Source organism: Lissotriton helveticus, chromosome 7, assembly GCF_964261635.1.
Source record: "Lissotriton helveticus chromosome 7, aLisHel1.1, whole genome shotgun sequence".
Lineage (NCBI taxonomy): Eukaryota > Metazoa > Chordata > Amphibia > Caudata > Salamandridae > Lissotriton > Lissotriton helveticus.
In genome coordinates, this window is record NC_136068.1 from 937,168,756 (window position 1) to 937,190,251 (window position 21,496).

The 21,496-nt window shown below is 44.1% G+C and overlaps 1 protein-coding gene across 1 annotated transcript in view; it reads right to left on the bottom strand.

Annotated features, from left to right (window-relative positions):
* The window catches only part of FCHSD1 (FCH and double SH3 domains 1), a 316,141-nt gene that overhangs the window by 155,239 nt on the left and 139,406 nt on the right, over window positions 1-21,496 (bottom strand). Inside the window, exon 9 of the mRNA XM_078653503.1 lies at window positions 10,269-10,391. Within this exon, the coding sequence (XP_078509629.1) occupies window positions 10,269-10,391 (123 nt within the window). The remainder of the gene's footprint in view (window positions 1-10,268; window positions 10,392-21,496) is intronic.

Below are 21,496 nucleotides of genomic sequence, written 5' to 3' on the forward strand. Positions count from 1 at the left end.
CAGTCAAAAGATCTGGGTTTAATCCATCACCATTCTTTAGCTCACTCTGCCACCCCAGTTCAGACATGGCTATATGCAAATCAGTCTGACCCTGTGCCTCATGGGAACAGTCCAGCCCGAACTGCCAAGCCATGCCTTCACTGGACCGGAAACAAGCTTCCAAGGACAGGTTTCTGGCATTCCAGCCGTCTTCCGCCCGGCTTGCTTGAATCCATTGGCAAAGTGAGCAAGGGACTTTTGTATCACTTTGTTCGCCCTAAGTGTGGCGGGGTATGCTCAGACATGAGTCCCTTGTTCACTTGGCCACTGGATTCGGGATAGCCTGGCTGATGAGGATTATGAATCCGAAACCGGTCCCAGGGTGCTTGTTTCCGGTCCAGGGAAGACATGGCTTGGCAGTTCGGGCTGGACTGTTGCCATGAGGCACAGGGTCAGACTGATTTGCATATAGCCATGTCTGAACTGGGGTGGCTGAGTGAACTAAAGAATGGTGATGGATTAAACCCATATCAGTTGACTGGGGGTGAGTGTTTGATGTGTTGAAACGCTCCGTCCATCATCCCCTTTTGTATCGCTTTATTCGCCCTAAGTGTGGCGGGGTATGCTCAGACGTGAGTCCCTTGTTCACTTGGCCACTGGATTCGGGATAGCCTGGCTGATGAGGATTATGATTCCGAAACCGGTCACAGGGTGTTTGTTTCCGGTCCAGGGAAGACATGGCTTGGCAGTTCGGGTTGGACTGTTCCCATGATGCACAGGGTCAGACTGATTTGCATATAGCCATGTCTGAACTGGGGTGGCTGAGTGAACTAAAGAATGGTGATGGATTAAACCCAGATCAGTTGACTGGGGTGAGTGTTTGATTTGTTCAAACGCTCCGTCCATCATCCCCTTTTGTATCGCTTTGTTCGCCCTAAGTGTGGCGGGGTATGCTCAGACGTGAGTCCCTTGTTCACTTGGCCACTGGTTTCGGGATAGCCTGGCTGATGAGGATTATGAATCCGAAACAGGTCCCAGGGTGCTTGTTTCCGGTCCAGGGAAGACATGGCTTGGCAGTTCGGGCTGGACTGTTCCCATGAGGCACAGGGTCAGACTGATTTGCATATAGCCATGTCTGAACTGCGGTGGCTGAGTGAACTAAAGAATGGTGATGGATTAAACCCAGATCAGTTGACTGGGGGTGAGTGTTTGATTTGTTCAAACGCTCCGTCCATCATCCCCTTTTTTATCTCTATGTGACACGCAGCACAACACAAAGGGAAGGGAACCTCGGGTACTGTTTCTGTTTTTTTTGGAGGTGGAGTGGTCCCTGGAAGTAAAGGGATGTAAACTACCTACCAAACAGTAACATTAATTGGGCCTCCAAGATCCAAGCCTAAAACAATAGCAGTATTTATGTTTGTGGGGCGGAAGTTTGCATGATTCAATACTAAAAGCTCCCACTCTGGAACCTCGAAACAGCTGAACATACAGTGTTGACTGAAAACACTTACATACTTGTTGGATGTGGTCAGAGTACCCAAACACTGCCACATGTTTTTAAGGATTCTGGCAAGACAGAACAGCTACTGAAGGAAATACTTACAATCAGCAGTCAACCTTCTTTATGCAGACACCACTAAACAGCCATCAATACATTATGTAATAGCAGATGCTGAGTTACAGGTAAATTGCACTGGATAACATTGCATAACAAAGTTTACAATGTTACAATATAAAACAGCTTTTATAGTTACTGGCACTCTGACCTTCCTTAATGTTCTGTATTTCATATTCCTGGAAGCCTGCATTGCGGCTTCCATGCCTCCATTTATCAGAGAGATCAATGACCATGTGTGACAATAGGTGATGTCATGTCACTTGAGGAAACAGCCTGCATTGATCAGCATGACATTCAGGATGGGAAAGCAGTTGTGAGGGGGAATACAAAGTGATATTTATGCAAACAATGTTATAATAAATTAAACAAAAGTCTAAAGAAACCATTACAATCAGGTTGCATGTTAGAGTGGTTACAAAACCCTAAATAAGTAAATAAATACATATTTACTAATCATATCCTGAGAGGAACACAACTAGAAAAACACTTGCCAAATTTGGAAAAGGAGCTTTTGCATGTGAAAGAATGACAGGAATTTATATTTTTATTATACCGAGCAACATTGCAAATTAGGGATAAAATCTCAAATTTTAGTCAAAGAGATCAACATATTTGTGCGCACTAATTTCTAACAATCAGTGCACATGAAGGTGCCCAGATTGTTAGAAGCTGGAATTGTTAAGGGTTGGCAGAAGTTATGATAAATGTATTTATTAGTGCAAAAACACCCGAGCCTTCTTGGCGCTCTATTGAAAAACAACCTAACTACTATTTCCAAAAGTAAACACACAAACTATTAATTATTAAGCCAAGTTTTCAATGATTTCCAAAAACAGATAAAGAGGTTTCAGATCAAAGGGAAAATTGCATGGAATTCACAGTCCTAGGCCTAGACACAGACAAACTCTGTCGCCATGAGGTACTGCCCTTGTTTTAGGGATAGAAAGAAGGAATACATACAATGCAATGATCATGTTGGAGTCTCCCAGGAGAATTTAAAAGCTACAAATTGGAGGATCTGCTGGTGAAGGGATGTGTGCAGAATAGTCATAGATTTGAAAGATTGTTTTTGCATATAGAGCACCCAGTGAAGCAATGCTGGCATTGGAGGGAAGTGTTCATTCCTGGGGCAACCCAAGAATGTACAGTCATTTAGATTTGGGGGTTGTGAAACAGAGATTTCCCAACCATAACTGTTATTGCAATGCCAGAGAGAATGCTTTATGGGTAAATGCACGTGGGTGTCTGTGCGTTTGCAAACATGTGTTTCATGGAGGTGTCTGTCTCTGCTATGACAACTGCTAATCTCAGAGGAAATTTAACCACAGACACGGTTAGCCCTATTGGAGGCTCCGGCACACCCATTTATTTATTTATTTTATTTATTTTGAAAGTTTTATATAGCGCGAACAAGATCTTTGCAGATATCAGAGCGCTTTACAAGGGCATGGGGGTAAAAAATACAAAGTAATAAAGCGTATATACAGAGTAATATATGAGGTAGTTAGGTACAAGGTGCTAGTTACATAGGTGGGATAAAGGACATGAGGTAGGTAACAGGTGAGGTAGTGTCGGTACACAGTGTATAGACAGACAATTGCGTCAATAGTATAAAGTGCAATAATAAGGAGCATATACTTGCTTAAGCGTGTTTAGAATATTTAGAGTTTAAAGGAGGGTACAGTTGAGGTAGGTGTGAGCAGGGTGTATAGTCCCACAGGTGCGAGAGTAGTAAGGAACGTTGAGATGGAGAGGGTAAAGTGTGCAAAGTCAACCAGGTGCGTCATAATATAACAATATACATAATCAACCAGGTGCATCAAACATTATAACAAAATACAAAGAGTGAGCGTATACAGTTAAGTAATTCGAAAACACGGGTGGCACAGTAGACCAGGGTCGGGAAGGACTTGCAAGGCAGATTCATGAGTGATACGGAGCAATAGCTCATGTGTATTTTGCCATGAGGATCGCTTTAACTTCCCTCTTAAAGATTGTTTCGGAGGAGATGAGCCTTGTTTCCGGAGGGAGTGAGTTCCAGATCCTGGGTGCCATTCCTGAAAAGGAGCGTTTATAAGTTTTTTCCTTCCGAAATCTTCGAGGTTTCAGCAAAAGATTGTTTGTGCCTCTAGTAGTTCGGGAGCCACCCGAAATTGTCAGCTTTTGAGTGAGATAGGCGGGTGAATTCCGGTGCACAGCCTTGTGTGTCATGCAAGCGATTTTCAGTTGTACTCTGGCTTCAAAAGGTAGCCATTTCAGTGATTTAAAGTCCGGGGAGATGTGCGAGTATTTTTTTGAGCCAGTGACGAGTCTCGCTGCGGCGTTAAGGGATGCTCTTAGGGGTGCCGTTGTAGTTAGGGGGAGCCCGCAGAGGGCGGTGCTACCGTAATCTATGTGCGGGATGACTATAGATTGTACTGCAGTTTGGAAGTCTTTGGCAGGAAGGAAGGGTTTGAGTTTTCTCAGGGTATTGATTTGAAAGTTCGCTCCTTTGGTTGTCTTGCTGATGTGCTGCTGCATGTTGAGATTGGTGTCCAGTGTTATGCCTAAAGATTTTGCTGAGTCAACTACGATGGGCTGTACATTTAGAGCCGTTAATTGCTTAAGCCATGTTTGAGCCGTGGATATTTTAGCGGGAGGTGAGATCAGGAGGAACTCGGTCTTCAGAGCATTGAGTTTGAGGTGATTCTCAGAGAGCCAGGATTGGGTGTTTCTGATCGTGGTGTTCAGAAGCATGATGTCCTTGGGAGATTGTATTTTGAGATAAAGTTCGGTGTCGTCGGCATACATGTGAAAGTGCACATTAGATGCCTGTAGCAACGTAGTGAGAGGTTCCATAACTAGGTTGAACAGTGTTGGGGAGAGGGAGGATCCTTGAGGGACGCCTAGCGATACAGGTACCGAAGAGGACAGCAGGTTGTTGCTTTTGAATCTTTGTGTCCGGTTGTGTAGAAATGAGGTGAACCACTTTAGAACAGTCCCAGATATGCCCATTCTTGTGTTTAACAGTTCGAGTAAGTTCTCATGTTTAACTGTATCGAATGCTGAAGAGAGATCCAGAAGGATGAGGAGGCAGGTATCGTTTTGGTCTAGGATTTGGAGGGCGTCGTCCACTATGTGAGTCATGGCAGTTTCGGTGCTGTGCCCTGCTCGGAAGCCTGACTGATGAGCGTTTAGGAGATCAAACTTATCTATGTGTTTAGTCAGTTGTTGTTGTACACATTTTTCCAGCAGTTTAGCGAGAGTGGGAATGTTTGTAATAGGGCGGTAATTGTTTAGATCAGTGGGGTCTGCTGTTGGTTTTTTCAGTAGCGGAGTGACTTGCCCTACTTTGAGGGCGTTGGGGATGGATCCTTGTTGAAGAGAGCTATTGATAATCTTTGACCAGAGTGGGAGAAGCCAAGGGGAAAAGTCTTTTACAGCGTTAGCAGGAAGGGGGTCAGAGAGGTGATTGGAAGGTTTCAAGGTGTTGAGCAGTCTGCCAATTTCTTCTTCGGAGTAGGTGTCAAAGGCTGACCAAGTAGCATTGTTCTTTGGTTGAGGCACTGCTGTGTGTCGGGGGTTGGAGTACAGGATAGCGTCATTGAGGAGATCGCTTCTTATTCTCTCAGTTTTTTGGATAAAGAAGGCAGAGAAGTCTTCGCAGGAAGGAGTATCGCCCATGGAGCTGGGTGTCTGGGGTTGCTCTTTGGATTGTGTTCTGACTAACTCAAACAGTTTTTTTGGACGGTTTTTAGCTTGGGCGAGTTGGAGGCTGAAGAAGTTTCTTTTTGAGCGTTTTATTTTCCTGAAGTAGGCGTTTCTCTGTATCTTTAGACTTTTTAGGTGCACTGCAGAAGGGGCTGATCTCAAGGTGCGCTCTGCCATTCGCATGGCTCGTCTATCCTCATTGAGGCTACCGTCAAACCATGGGTTGGAAGTCTTCTTGGACGAGACTCTTTTCAGTTGCATGGGCGCCGCCTCATTGATTATTGTGGACATAGTATTGAGATAGTAGTCAGTCAGAAGTTGAACGTCTGAAACGCCGGGAGGGGGAAGTAGGCGATTGCAGCTGTTAGGCGGTAGGGAGTTTGGATTGAGTTTCTTCAAGTCTCTTTTCCACACTTTGTGCTTAGGGGGTTGAACTGAGTTAAGTCTGATTTTTTCCTTGATGAGGAAGGAGACAATGTAGTGATCTGACCAGTCACAAGGTTGGATTGATTCCAGTTGAATAGCGCCCTCTTTGGAGATGATAAGGTCAAGGGTTGAACCTTTCTTATGGGTCGGGTTATTGCATATTTGGTTGAGATCAAGTGCGTTGAGAAAGCTTTTGAGGCTGTTTACCACTGCGTCACTGCTGTCATTCCAGTGGAGATTGTAGTCGCCAAGGAAAATTTGGGTGTGCTGCCGTCCTGAGTTGGCTGATATTGTATCCATGAGTTGTTGGACGAAGGAGAGATTGTCCCCAGGTGGGTGGTATATAATGTGGAGTGAGCATACCGGCTTGCTTTCGCTGATGATATCGAGGCAGAGGTATTCACAGGAAGTAAGAGAGGGGACGGCCACTTTGGAGACTGAGAGGTTGCTTCTGTAGATGCAAGCAATTCCACCGCCTGTCTTTATGGCCCTGTCAAGTCTAATGATACAGTAGTTGGGAGGGACTAGGATATCCAGTATAGGTGTAGAGGAATCAGACAGCCACGTTTCAGTCAGAATGGCTAGGTCCAGGTAGTGATGAGATTGCAATTGTTACTGCGATTGTTGGTATTGCGAGGGGGGATAGAGGTCCGGTGTGTGGAGTGTTGTGTGGTAGGGCGGGTAGGAGGTGAGGGGGAAGTGGTGTTAGGTGTGGTAGGGGTGTTGATGTGGGGGTGTCTGGGGTGTGTGAAGAGCAACTCTTTAATGGAGTGTACTTCTTCTTTCAATTGGAGGAGGGTAGACATAATAGTGTCCAAGGTGATGATGGGTGCGGTGTTGGGGGGGGTACTGGCGCTGAACCGGCGCATACGTTGACCGGGGGCAGTCCGGGAGGAGAGTCGGAACTGATGAGGGTGTTGGGGGCGTTGGGGGCGTTAGCGAGAGGGTAGGTGTTGGGAAGCGCATCCGTGCTAGGGGGGGAGCGGAAAAAGGGGGTGATGTGAAGGCTGGCTGTTGTGGGGGAGGATGTGGGGTATTGAGGAGTGAGCGAGGGGGGTGGGAGGTTGATGGAGGGGTGCAGGCTAGGTGTGGTGGGAGTGCTAAGTGTGGGGAGGGCAGAAGTCGGAGAGAGAGTCATGTTGTGTGTGGTGCCATTGGGGGAGATGGGGTGCTCCGAGAAAAAATGTGCGGGGGAAGGTACGGGAGTGCACAATGTGGAGGGGGAGACAGGAGGATGAGCGGAGGTACGAAGGTTAGTAGGAAAGCTGGGAAAGCGAGTGGTGTGTGTAGGGACCAGGTCTATGTCTGTGAATGAGGGGCGGGGAGGGGTAGCTGCGAGGGGCAGGTGATTGACTGTGGAGCAGGGTGTGAAGGTGAGGTGTGTGTCTTCTTGCTGCTGAACTGTGTTAGGAGAGTTAAGGGTGGGGGCTGTGACGTTAGGGGAGGTGGGACAGGGGGTGATATGCGTGTAAGTCCGAGTGTTGGAAAGGTGCTCTTTGAGAGAGGGGAACATGTTGTCCAGTAGTTCCAGGTTCCTGTCTATCGCTTGAATTAAAACAATCCCGTTGTTGTAAATAGTGATGGTGGTTCTGCCTGGGAGGAGTTGGGACGATGTGATGGAGAGTGTTAGGCCATGTGCGGATTTCCTGGTGGTGGAGACGGTGAATAGGGAGAGGAACACTTTTTTCCATTGCGCTCTGCGTGTGGTGTGGAAAATGATGTCGGTGTTCAAGGGTCCATTGACCGATGAGAAGTAGGTGTCGGCAAAGGGTGTTTCTGGGTGGGACCTAAGGAAGTCGTGTTTAAAGCGTTTAGTAGATTTTTTGGTGAGAGAGGAAGGGTAGTTTATTTTATATGTGTGTTTGCCAATGAGCTCCATGTTGGTATGGTAGCAGTGTAGCGCGGGGGTGGGTGAGCAGTAGTGTTATGCCGGAGCAAGGTGCACATGCAAGCCCAACAGGTTATCTGGGTCAGAAATCAGAACATTAGTGATCTTGGAGAGCAATCAAAATACATGAGGTAGCAATCGGTGCGACCCAGGAGAAAGTGAAACTGGGTGCAGGTTACAAAAGTGAGCAAAATACAGGTAAAAATATAATATTGATATAGGAGGTAGCATTGACATTAGTGAGCGATCAAAGTATCTGAGGTAGCAATCGAAGTATATGAGGTAGTATATGAGGTAGCAGTCGGTGCGTCCCAAAGAGAAGGTGAACTGGGTGCAGGTTGCAAGGTGTACAAGATATAGATACAAATATAATATATCAGAGCATAGTCTATCTCTATCACAGGTAGTAGTGGAGACATGTGGGAATGACCCCGAATATAAGAGGTAGCAGTCTCTGTGTTACATGGGAAGTGAACAGAGTGCCGGTTAAAAAAAGGTATAATCCTGCAGAAATGTTTATCACACAGCTAGAGGTATAATCCTGCATAAGAGACCGACATTCTGTCAAAAGTGAACAGAATACAAGTAAAAATACAGTCTTGCCACAAAAAAGGTAGACTAAGTGGTAGCCGGTGTTGAGTTCTTAGTGTAAGTTCAGATAGTGTGACTGAATGGATGAGTGGCCGCCCCATATGGGAGAAGAAGCCAGTAGTCCTCTTTTTATTTTTGTTGCTTTGTGAGCAGGGAGGGCAGTTTCGCTTTCAGCTAGCCCAGTTTCTACGTTGCTGCGAGGGAGTCTTATCTTGCAGGAGCCTCGTGGGCATCTGAGGCACAGGTGATTTATTGCCTTAGTTTCTGGACCCCGCCATTTTGGACAAAGGGTTTTAATAACATAATAAGCGAATTCAAGAAAGTACCTTATTTGACACAGACCCTGTGAAGTAGCTCTCGCGGGTCCTCTGCAGGAAAGTTGAAAGTAGAGACACTCTTGTTTCAGCCATTATAGGAGGGAGGGAGGGAGGGCATCCACCGCCGCCCGTGGTCTGCTGGTCTCCCCCAGCCCCTCACAGCCCTCAAGACCGCCAGGAGTCCTCCGCTGCGGAGCGGGAGCAGGTCGAGAGGGGGGGGGGGGCGTCTGTTGACGAAGCTGGTCCCGCGCTGGTCCTGGGATACTCTGGGGGGGGAGGGCAGGGGAGGGGGGGAGCTCCGAAGTTGTCGCCTCGTTCCTCGCTGGTCCCGGCTGTCACCGACGTCCTCTGCTGTCGGTAGGCGGTAGGATTCCTTCTGCTGCGGGGGAAGGGGGTGTTCTGTTGTTCACGCTGGTCCCGGTGTTCTGCTGTCCTCTGTTGCCGTCGGGAGGGGGTCCTCTGCTGCCGATGTCGTCGTAGTTGCCTCGACCCTCAACCGCCTCCGCTTCTGCTCCGGAGCGGGGGAAGGGTCCGGCGCTAGCTCCGCTCTGGTCCCGGTTCTGGTCCTGGCCGCTACAGTTTCGGGGCAGCCGCTCCCAGCGTCACAAGCCGCTACCAGCCCTCCGACGCCGCTGCAGTATTCCTTCTGCTGCGGGAGGAGGGAGGGGGTGTTCCGTTGTCCCGCGCTGGTCCCGGTGCTCTGCTGTCTTCTGTTGCCGTCGGGAGGGGGTCCTCTGCCGCCGCAGTCGTCGTTGCCTCGACCCACCACAACCTCCGCTTCTGTTCCGGAGTGGGGAGAGGGTCTGGTGCTAGCTCCGCTCTGGTCCCGGTTCTTGTTTCGGTGCAGCAGCTACCAGCGTCTCGAGCTCTCCCAGCCCTCCGACGCATCTGAGCCCCGACTGCTGTGGTGCTGGCCAGCCGCGACGACGATACACGTAGTAAATGACTTTAAGGTTACTTCTCGTTACTCTTGGGTGTTCCTGTTACTCTTGATGTTCCAGCGAGCGATTGATGGTTGCTGCTAACAGGGATATACCCGGTTAAGGGATCCCAAGCACGGGGAGCTCCTCCAGGCAGCTCCTACCATTCCATTCTGGAATGCATTCATTAGTGAGGTCTCATACACAAAACACCCCTCCTAGAGCTACGCCCCGGATTCTGAAATAACTGAAGAGGTTGAATAAGATTGGCTGGTAATGCTAGATAAACCGAGTTACCATGGTCAAGTTTCGACAGGAATAATGCATTGGCCACTGGATCATGAGGGTGGGAGTCCAAGAAAGGCATAATTTTTTTTTATTCTCAGGAAGACAAAAAAGCAGGGGGCAATCTTGTTAACTTGGTGCTAAAAAAACGGGATACATCTGTAAAAAAATATTATCTCTTACAACGTTTCAGGTTGAGAGCACATGCCCCTTGCCGCTGGCCAAGAAATGCGATTCAAGTTCCTGATGGAATGGCAATTAATTAAAACGTATGTAAAGCATTTATTCAGGTTGTTATCAGACTGGGGGAACTGAATTAGGAAGAGAACAGTGGGGTCCAGTAGCTTGAATGATGCAGCACCACTGGAAAGGCCTGGCCTGGTGGGTAGAAAGCATTGAAAGCACCTGTCTTTGGCCTTTACAGGGAAATAAATCTCTCATTTGAATATGCATGCCAAATGCAATACCAAAACCATGCATGAATCTGGACAAGAGACAACGCTTGAAGGGGGTGTGTAAGATTTCAATAGTAAGAAACTCAAAGAAAGTACCTGCTTTGAAGCCTCCAGGATGGCACGGAATCGCTCCTGCAGCGAGTGACAGGTGTCCAGCTCAGTCCTGCTGATGACAATCAGGTGATCCCTCAGCCGCTCATAGAGATCTCCATCAAGGCTCTGCAAGGAAAGAGGCCATTAGTGAAGATTTACAGAGGTCTACAAAAGCACAGAGCAGTACAACAAACCAGTACCACATTCCATTGCCCACTTAAAGGCCACACTGTAGGCAGACGTGTATATGAAAAACTGTACGCAGTATCATACTGAGTGCAACTGAATTCCAAATAAAATGTCATGAATTAAATATGTTATCGGTTCACTGCGTTTGTTAGGCAGATTTAACACCATAGAACGACTCAAGTTGACTGATGACAAGTTGACAAGTACTTATTACAAAAATGAAACAAAAGAAATACAGTAGGATATGACTATAAATAATATTTGAGCTTAATAGCAACCCACTGCCTAGTCTACGCACCCATCCATAAACAGTTAAGACATCGCAACAATCATTTCTAGATCAAACTCACTTTTTATTCACCCCTGTACCCTTTTCTAAAATAAACAAGGAACAAACGTTCTACTACCAGCACACAAGCAAACATCAACTAACTGCATCAACTAACAAATGATGGCACATCCAACGCCATACCAAATGGCATCCAGATGAAGAATGCACTACTGTGCGACAAGGGCTGAATGCGCTTTGCAAATGGCCATAAGTTAGCATCACATTGCAATCGATTTACAATGCAGCTAAAGGATACTACAAACTGTAAACAACTATTACCATGATAATCAAGAATCGATTCAAATGAAAATGTAGGATGACAAAACATCTAAAATGAAATTGCAGATATCTAAAAGAAACATAAAGTACTAAATTCTTTTTCATAAAAAATGATGTGTGCACACAAAAGCACGCTAGCATAATTTAAATTGGGAAACTTGGATTGCAAACACTGCTTGTCATTTATGAAACACAGTAACATATTTAAACTGCAGGATTGTGTTTCAACTAAAATGTTTTATCAATAATTGTAAATCAGGCAGTTGCACACTCCCAAAATACTGCGTTTTGATTGGCTCCTCGCTGGCCAATATCCACCCACCCCCATTGCTCCAGTGTAATTAAAATTTCACACAGGGCTAGTTAAAATCATCTTAGAACACACCTTGGTTACTAAGATCGGCATGATACCGCCAACACCTGATTTATATCGACACTAAACTCTGCTTTGACACATTCTATTTACTCCTTTTTGTTTCCTTAGATCCAGATATTCACTACAAAGCTTTTCCTAAATGAGGGAGTCTTGGCAGCTAAAAGAAAATCCATCAACTATGCTTTTTGTAACATTCCACCTAAAAAGTCCCATGAAAAGCACCATCAAGCTATCAATTTCAATTTTGACAATTTCTTCAGAAATTTTTAAGGGTCTGATTTACAACAGCCATATTGTCCAACAGGGGTGGCACTCTCATGTTAATAATCAACTGTCAGGTGGGGACTGAGGGCCTTTAAAAACCAATGCGTTGGCACAAAGGTGTAGAGTTTCATGGAAAATATCTTAAGGGCACAAAGGAAGACCTGGACAGCACACATGTATGGTAAGGAGCAGGTGCAATTGTTACCCAGATGAATTATACTCAATTTATCAACCTCAGAAGCATGAGATCCTGCCAGGATTCAAACTTGTGACACACACACACACACGCAGACCTCAGGGTAGTGTACACAGAATACACAGAGATCTCAAAGGGAGTGCTTAGCTCGCTAAGCAATTTACTAGATTGGAAAAGCATCGACGACAAACTCAAAGGGCATCAGAATGTAGAAACACATGACAAGCATTACTGTCACAAAAAGGAAGGGCCTTTTATCACATGGGAACTGCATTGCATCAATGAATTACAGAAAAAGAGTATATTAGATTTTAATATTACATAGCCCAGTTGTACTGTTTTGTTAGATCCCAGACTTTTAAGCTACTGAATCCGTAAATAGCTTTTTCCACTTAAAAGGTCTCTTGTAGTCAGACAGACTTCTAAAGTAAACAATCAATGGGGATTGATGCCAGGATGTTGTGGAAAGCTGACCAGAGAGCTTAATGGCTCCACAGACAGCTGGAGTAAATCCATGGTTACACGTTTTAATTCTACAAGGGGCAGATTTGCTCAGACAAGACCTCATTTCCTAAGCATATCCTGCAAACCGGTGTATCAGGGCCCTCAGAGTTATTGCAGCAAAGGACTTATGGCCACAATTGGAGCTTGGCAGACGACCTACTCCGTCAAAATGTGCGGACATCCCGACAACTGTATTACAACTGCCACGGGCTGTAATGCACTTGTAATGTGGTGGACTGGACATCCACCATGTTAGGGACGAAGATTCTAGTCTGTCTGTCTCTAAATAAGATCCTAAAAGTCTCGACTCTCCGCCCTACGCCCCTCTCCTCTACCCTATGATTTGGATTAAAGTTCACCCCGAGAGGGCACAGACACAGGAAGGTGAAATTAGGGACGCGCCATGATTTGTAAAAGGCAGCACTATAACATGCCCTTCTAGTTTGCCATAGCTTAAAGGGGTCAAAGTTCATTGCCCGCTGGGCTACAAAGGCTTAGAGAAAAATACAGTCCTTCCATCAGCAGTGCAGAACCCGGAAGGAAAGTGGAAACAGTTTCCCATAGGAAACTTCCTCTAATAGCCCGCCCCCACTGCAGAGGCATGTCAGAGGTCGTGGCCTCATAGGAAGTATTATTATTTAAATTTAAACCGGTCCTCTAGCTGGGACATCCCTCTGTAGCTGCTGTTCCCTCCCGACCATGCCGGCCTGCTAATAACAGGGCACCCTCAACATGGCAAAGGGGCAGTAGCCACACATTGATAGACACAGGATCCCAGGAGCGAGTGAAAAGAACAAAGGAATCAACCACAAAAACACCCTAAGTCCTACATCAAACGTCGAATGGCAGTCTTGGTCCCAACTGCCCAATCTAAAAGACAAAAGCTGTTGGTGGTCTGTTGTGTTTTACTTCATCCCTTTTTAGTCCCAACATGCTTAGAAGAAACATAAAGAATAAAAAATAATATTAAAAAAATAGTATGATAACGACTAAATAAAATATTTCAACTTGTTAAAAATACTAAAATCTTAAAGCATTCATAGTACACCACAATGAATGCTTCAAGATTCTAGTATTTTTGGATAACAATCCAATTAAATCTGGGTCCGGATTCATACTTTTGATTGGTATTGTGCCGGAATATCGTACCCTAAATGTTCTCTGACAAAAATGTCATCTTCTAAACATTGTTTGAAAAAAATAAATCACCTTAATGGAGTTAATGATACATGTGAAGAAGCAACAATCTTATAAACTGTACCTAGTAGAGGAGGGCAAGCCAGAGCATGTTTGGAGCCAGGGGTAGGGCTTGAACATAAACCAAAGTGGAGCCTACAAAGAACTGTCATGAGTGGCAGGTTGGAGAGGCAATGAAGTATGCTGGGAGTAAAACACACAGTGGAGTCAGATGCATACCATAAGGCCATACTGCGATAGTCTGGTGCCCCAGGAAGTTTGGTAGCACAGGCAGTCACATCACACTGCTGATTCTGCCTCAGACTTGCCTTTCAAACCTGCCTGTCAGAGTTTCACCCCTCTTCCATAGCATTTTTTTTCTTCCCTGCTTTGTCTCTCCTCTCCAATTTCTCATCACTCCCCACACCAAAATGTGTCACTCGTATGTCCCTAACGAGGCTGCCACCTACATTCCTCTCTGCCTTGTTGCTCCCTAATCACTGTTCATGTTCCTCTGCCCTATCTCTCTTTCTTTCCTTTGTTTATTCTGTAATCTCTGTTCCCCTTTCTGTCTCACACCATGTGCAAGAGATGTCAGTGGGGTAGGGCTTTGCCTTTGCAAGGGGAGCACCTAAAGGCAGCTACAGCGGAGCACAGTTGCTGACAGAATTAGATGGGGTCTGCCCAGCCTGGCATGTTTTTGGATCGACATTCACATATGACCTTGCACCAAGCAACTGCACCCATATGGCTCGTGCCAGGCTCAAGTGTTCAAGTGGCGTGTCCACCTGAAATACCTAGGCTACAATTTTCTATGTAAGATGATATTTTTGTTATTGGTATTCTGACATGGAACCTTTTGATGGCTTTGCGTTTTCTAGAATTCGACCCAAAGCCTTCTACTTTCAAGGTAGGAAGGTATCTAAAATGAAATACACAAAGCTCTTTCTATTTTCAATGGAGGGAAAATTAGTTAGATATCATTGGTCATTGGATACCAGTCAAGGGGAACAAGATTATCTGGTTTGGATTCTCCAATATCCTTACTAGAGTACTAAGTACTTCCTTTAAATCAGATTGTGTTATGTACACGCTGCACAGAATTTCAGGCAGTTGTCTTAATCCGATCACATTCACCTTCATGTAGGAAGAATCAATGCTCAGAGAAGCTTTTTGTTCAACTGTCATGCACGTCCTCCAGCAAAGCATTCTAGTGTAGTTCCTATATTCCAAATACGCTCTGCGCATTGGAATAATATATCCTATAGATATGATGTAGGACTTAGGCTAGTAGGTCTCTATTGAATATACTAAACTTAATTGTGAGTGCCAGCTAGCTCAGAGGTCAGTAGAAACTTTCACGAATTCATAAGAAGGGATTAGTTTCTGACAACCGCATAAACATGACAACTTTGTTTCCCTAGGACTGGAATAACTATCTTCAGAGTCGTAGAAACAATAGATAAGTATTTCACTCAGTCAATCATGCATGTTTCGTATCTTCAGAGTTTGCAGAGAAATAGTGAGACAGGCGTTTTTAATAAAAGGTTTATTGAACAGTCTTCTTTCTCATGCAAGAGAGGTGTACTGCTACAATCGTTAGGCAGAATGCAAAGTATAATGCGTACAGCGTAAACAGTAATATGAAATAATACTGTAATAGCATTGTATGGTTTCTAAGCCATATAAAAATACTTACATAAAAAACATAGACTAAAATACTCAACTGGTGCTTCTAAAATACGCCTACCCCATGTACCTAACCTAGGTCTAGTACGAGGGAAGAAGTAAGTATGGTCTTTAGCATAGGTTTAGTTTTGCCAGGAATCTACCAAAGGTTTCTCTAGGTTCTAATCAGCTGCATACCTTAGAATGAAGGAGGTCTAGTATCTCTGTCTCGGGACTCGATTTCCCAACACCCCGCAAGGGGATTCAGAAACACTGGAGCTGGATTTCTCAGGAGAGGAGGGCAGCTTCCTGATCAGTGTGTCAGCTGGAGAATCTGCTTCCTTCGGCACTTGCTGTAGCGAGCTGCGTCGGGCAAGTAGGTCGTCAAACTGCTTTGAACCACGTGCTTTGCCATAGCAAGTGAAGGTATATTTATACCTTGAAGGTGTTTAGGAATGCCATGTTTGACGTAAAGTCAGTCATATGAACGTCATGAATGAACCCCTGGGGAATAGTTGTTTATTGTAAAATTAACTGAGTTCTTGGAGAAATCAATATTCAAGCAAGGGGAAGTCCCTAACGGCTTAAGCTGGTTTTCCAAGAAATCGTTGTGACGTTTGGTGAACGGATGGAAGTAGCCATGCCTGTATTTGGGTTGCATGGGCAATGCCTAAATAAGGGCTTGATTTATATGCCTATATAAGGGCAACGTGAATTGTACCTATATAAGGGCATGAATCGGGAAAATCCATTCGGAATCCAAAACGCCATACAACAGCATCACCTGCTTTATGAAGATTAAATAAGTGTATGTTACTGGCAAATCATCCACTGAACTTGTAAAATTTAAAGCCATCTCATTCTTTATGAGAACTCAAATCTCATGAAGAATACTTAATTCCACAAGACACCTTCTATTGTGTTTAGAACAAACCACCACAAAAGATAGCAGGGGCACCATACAAGAATATGGGAAGAATCCTGGCTGCAAACACCTTTCCAAGGATGGGCTAGTGACTGTCCCCTACGGGAGGCATTGAAGCACAACAGAAACACTGTATCTGTATTGACCGCTTCCTTCTTTAATTCCAGTCATAGTCTGTGGACAAGTTATTATTTATTTAAATGTACAACATTACTCCTTGTCTACTCAACTGCAACCAGTTTAAGTATTTCCAAGTTGATCTTCAGCTGAGTAGTGTCAATTCAAAAAGGCAAATGCATGAGGACTCTGTGCATGGGTGTGGTCACAGAAAGTAGGATCCTCGTATAAGTTGCCGGGATGTGTTCTCAACCCAGTTTGTAGGAACAATCTACTCCAAATCAATCATATCAAGACGATCAGTGACACATACATTAAAAAGCATTGAGTCAAGAACACATACCTGCTTGAACAAACATACAGCCTACTTTGTATGTTGTCGACCCATCTCTGGACAATCCAATCACAATCCGAACTGTAGAATAAATAACTGAATGAGTATTATGAGAAGAGGAGCCAGCACCCAGCCTTTCATCTCCCACCACAAAGCATTCCTGTTCACTTTACCTAAGGATGGGGCAAGATCACTAAAGGCCCTACATGAGTTGGGGGTAAGAAGCTTTGTGCAAAGTGGGTCAGAGCAAAGCCTTTGAAACCCTGCTTTGTGGAAAATATGACCACTGGTATTAGTCTAATTACTAAAATGGTTTGAAAGGATTATGGAAATTGTGTTTTTTTCTTTTTATGTGTGCACTAGAGAGGATCCAGGAAATGAAAAGTAGAAACAATTTCACTGCCGCATTATGGTATCATGCACATGTATTCCACATTTCATCTGGCAATGGCAAGCGCCCTGAAGCATAATGCCCTACCTTCTCAATGTCAAACAACCAAGATTGAAAGAAATACCTTACAAGTGAAGAAGTGGTATTTAAGAGTGAGAGTAATGGCTCATTGGTTTCGTCATTCACAGTATCCGCAGGTTCTCCAGTGAGGCACAAGTAAACTTATTTTTAGGCTGTGCCTTATGCTAGTGGTTGTTTTGTGCATTTAGCTATACAGTGATGGACAAACAGGCTTAGCACAACAACTAGAAACTCGGCCGAGGCCCCAAAATGACAAAGAGTACTCGCAGCAATCACCACTCAAGGTGGGATTCAAATACAGTAGATAGAGGTGAGAAGCTTGTTAACACAGTTTAAATCATCAGCACAGGTGCACCACACAATAGTTGCAAAAGTTAAATGAACAAATATAAAGTTTGCTTGCTACACAAATTATTGTTCCAGGTTTTTTCTTTTATTCCAATTTTTCTCATTACTTTAAAAACGTAGTCACAAACATCAAATTCCAACGTGATACAGCCGACGCATTTCGTCCTACTAGAGGGCTTCTTCAGAGCAATAATAACTTGAATGAATTTAGTTACAAAAAATGGTAGAGTCAAAATAGTTGCCAGAGCATCAATCCAATTGTCATTCCTTATGTGGACAACGATTAATTGAAGTACTCAGAATCTAGTATTCTAGCAGCGTCCCTCCAACTCATAAATATAGTGAGGAGACAGAAGACAAGAGTGTTGAATAGTTCCAGAACGGGGGCACCGTTACTTGCGAAAGATAATGCGATTAACAAAAGACTATACCATGAACAGACAATCCCGGGGTTAGGTACTACTCAGTGTTTTTGTTCCTTATATCAGGGACACAATACCAGTCATTCAGAAATGCCCGCAAGAGCGCACACTTAGTTCTGTAAGCCTACTTATGTTCGCCCACAAGGCTCACATTAAGGCCATCTCATTAGTCCAACAACCATATGCGGGGCACCTCACCTATTCCAGTTCGAATGTGCGCTGTATATGCTCGAACAAGTGTCGCCAGACGGTATTTTGACTGTCACAGCCCTCCAAAAGCCAAGTATCACGGCAGAAAGAACAGGGGCCACATAAGGAATGACAATTCAATTGTTGTTCTGGCTGTATCACTTTGGAATTTGATGTTTGTGACTACGTTTTTAAAGTAATGAAAAAATTGGAATAAAAGAAAAAACCTGGAACAATAATTTGTGTAGCAAACACACTTTATATTTGTTTATTGAACTTTTGGAAATATTGTGTGGTGCACCTGTGCTGATGTTTTAAACTGTTATGATCCTATGAGGATTTGCCCTGTGACGGAGGGGGCGTATCAGTGTGCACGCACTCCCTAAGAAATATATGGGGGTTAAAATAGGAAAGGGATATTGGTTTAGGTGCTATATTTTTTTTAAAAGGGCTCCACTGGCGAATTTTTGGCTTAGCTTGCTAACACAGGTTGGATTTGTACTGAGTCAATGGTTGGTATGTATGTGACTCAAAGTTCAAAAGTTCAAAAAGTACTTTATTCGGTTAAAAGACAATAACCATAAAAGTAGCAACATGAAATTTACAATTTTACACAGGGAAATTTAAAAAGTGACCAATCTATTACATTTCATTTCATTTCATCCTCACCAATTGTTTTCCGTAATTTAAAAACATGTTTAAAAAATCTTAAGACTACAGCAACAGTTAAAACCGTGTCCGTTCTCTGAAATTCTAAAAAGGCTGGACGACATCTATTTAAATTCATTTCTTTAAGGAATGGGATTATGAGTTTCCTACGTGGCTTAGTATAAAATTTGCAAAAAAATAAAATATGGATGTCAGATTGGGGCGAGGAATCATCACACGGGCAAGTAGGTCAATTTCGCAACCATGAATTCATTTCTGGGAAGGACAAGAGTCTAAAAACTATGTTTAATCTAAAACGGGTTAAAGAGAAATCAGTCATAATTAGACATCGGGAGAGTTAAATATGGCTGTACTTTGTTGCCAGTTAATAACAAGATGTGCGAGGTTACTGTCTTTTTATTCATTTCCTCTCGCCTTCTCTTGTCTTCGAGGTATTCCAAGCATAGTTTTTTCAGCAGTTTTCTGGGTATATTTCCCATGGTCAGTGGGTCCTCGTAGTATTGACGGCAACCAATTTGAATCATAAAACGTTTAACGTAAGCTAGCCAATTGAGTCTACCCACATTTTCCATTTTTAATACGTCCTGCAGCATAGCCCGATTCATGACACATTCATTAGTTGTCCATACCCTATGCCACAAGAGGATGGGTTGTGTTCTAATTATATCCGAAATATGAGGTTGTCCCAGTTCAATATGATAAATATGAGTCGAAACACTTTGTGGTACCGCTAAGACTTCCCTCATAAATTTATTTTCGGCTGTTTGAATTGGTTCTACGTTCGAACACCCCCAAAGACCGGCACCATACAGGGCTACCAATGTACACGTGGCATTATATATAGTCAGGATTTCTCTTATTGTTTTTTTTGCCCAGCTTTTTAATAAAAGTCTTTAAGGCCATTATAGTTTTTTGGAACAAGAGAGTTCTGGCCTTTACAGCACTTGTCCAAGCCCCAGATTCATGAAACAAAATACCCAGATAAGGGAAGGTAGTAGTATTTTCCAAAGGAACGTTATTTATAAACATTCTTTTCATCTGCTTTCCAGATCTTGTGCCACAGTTCATGGAGAAAGTTTTACTACAATTGATTTTTAGATCTAGGCTCAACATGAACTTCTCAAATGATGATATAAATTTTTGTAGGGCCAAGGGAGTACGTGCCATTAAGACTGCATCGTCCGCATACAGGAGTGCAGGGATAGCTCTCTTACCAACCCTGGGCATATACCTGCACTCCTGCAGAAGATGATGCTCAAGTCCATTTATATAAAGCAAAAATAGGAAGGGGGCCAGAACACACCCCTGGTGTACTCCGCGTCCCACCTCAAATGTTCTTGTACATTCACCCCCCCTACCATAGCGGACTGAGGCTGTAGCTCCTGAGTATAATTCTCTCAGGAAGCGAATGATGGGATCTTCCACGCCCAGCCCTTTCAGGATTGCCCACAATTTAATATGTGACACACAATCGAACGCCGACGAAAGGTCGACAAACGTAAAGTACAGATGTTCACCTTTTACCCTAGTGTACTTTTGTTGAACAATCATTAAATGTGAGCATTGTTCAACAGTTCCAATGCCCTTCTGGAACCCGTACTGTAGGTCGCTCATTATCTCATTTTCCTCCGCCCAGCTCTGGAGTCTTGCCAGGATAATTCTTCCAAGGATTTTTACGGATGAGTCAAGGAGGGAGATTGGCCTATAACAGGCACAATTTTGTCTATCTCCCTTCTTATATATAGGTACAATAACCAAGGTGAACCAAGATGGATTTAAGCCCCTTGCAAGTGCTGCATTAAAAAGCTGCACCAGCATGGGGCCCCAGATCTCAGTGTTAGCTTTATATAGATCTGCAGGGATCCCATCAGGCCCTGCTGCCTTGCCTCCCTTTGTTGCTTTCACACCCATCATGACTTCATCCAAAGTTATTACTAATTTTTCAACCCCTGCTCCCTTATTGCCCATAGAAAGAAAAAAAGAATCTATAGTGTGGGATTCATCTTGGGACCTATAAAGGTTTGAGAAATGCTCCACCCTGTCCTCCTCAACAATTGCTATCTCCATACAGGCCTTGGAATTGTCAAAGAGGAAAGGGGTGTTAACGACCCTCCAGAATGCAGATGCATCCTTGGACTGTGAGGCCTCGCAGAGGGCTACTAGGGCCTCCTGTTTTATAGCATTTTTTCTATTATTTAGAGCCTCGTTATATGTTTTCCTCAAACCTCTTATTTCTAGCGGGTCTCGGGGTGACCTGTGAATAGCATGTTTCAAGTCAGTCAGTGCCCTTGTACATGCATTGTCGAACCAACTTTTATTGCCCTTTATTCTTTTCTTTGCCTCTACCCGCAGACTATTTTTAATCTCAGAAGCTATTATATTAAAGTGCTCTATTATCTGCTTACTGTGAGACTTCTCCCCTAGGCAAATTGCGAAACTGTCTGAACAAACGTTCAGCAGTTTCGCGAGGAATATTTCTGGAACAACCTTACCCCATTTTAGAGTATACCCATTCTGCCTCCCCAGAGCCACGTCAGAGACTGTACCTAGGGAGAGCGCATCTTCATGATGTTCAGAGAAAGGGTTTTCAACCTCTATTATTTGGGGCAGATGGTCGCTTAAAGGTAGCTCTATAGTCTTTATCCTGTCGATCTTGTGACTAAAACTATTTGAGGTAATGATAAAATCAATAGTAGACGATGCTCCTCTACCAATAAATGTGGGGCCGAAGGGAGTAGGTTTTTGGGCTATTTCATTAGCATATCCCAGGTC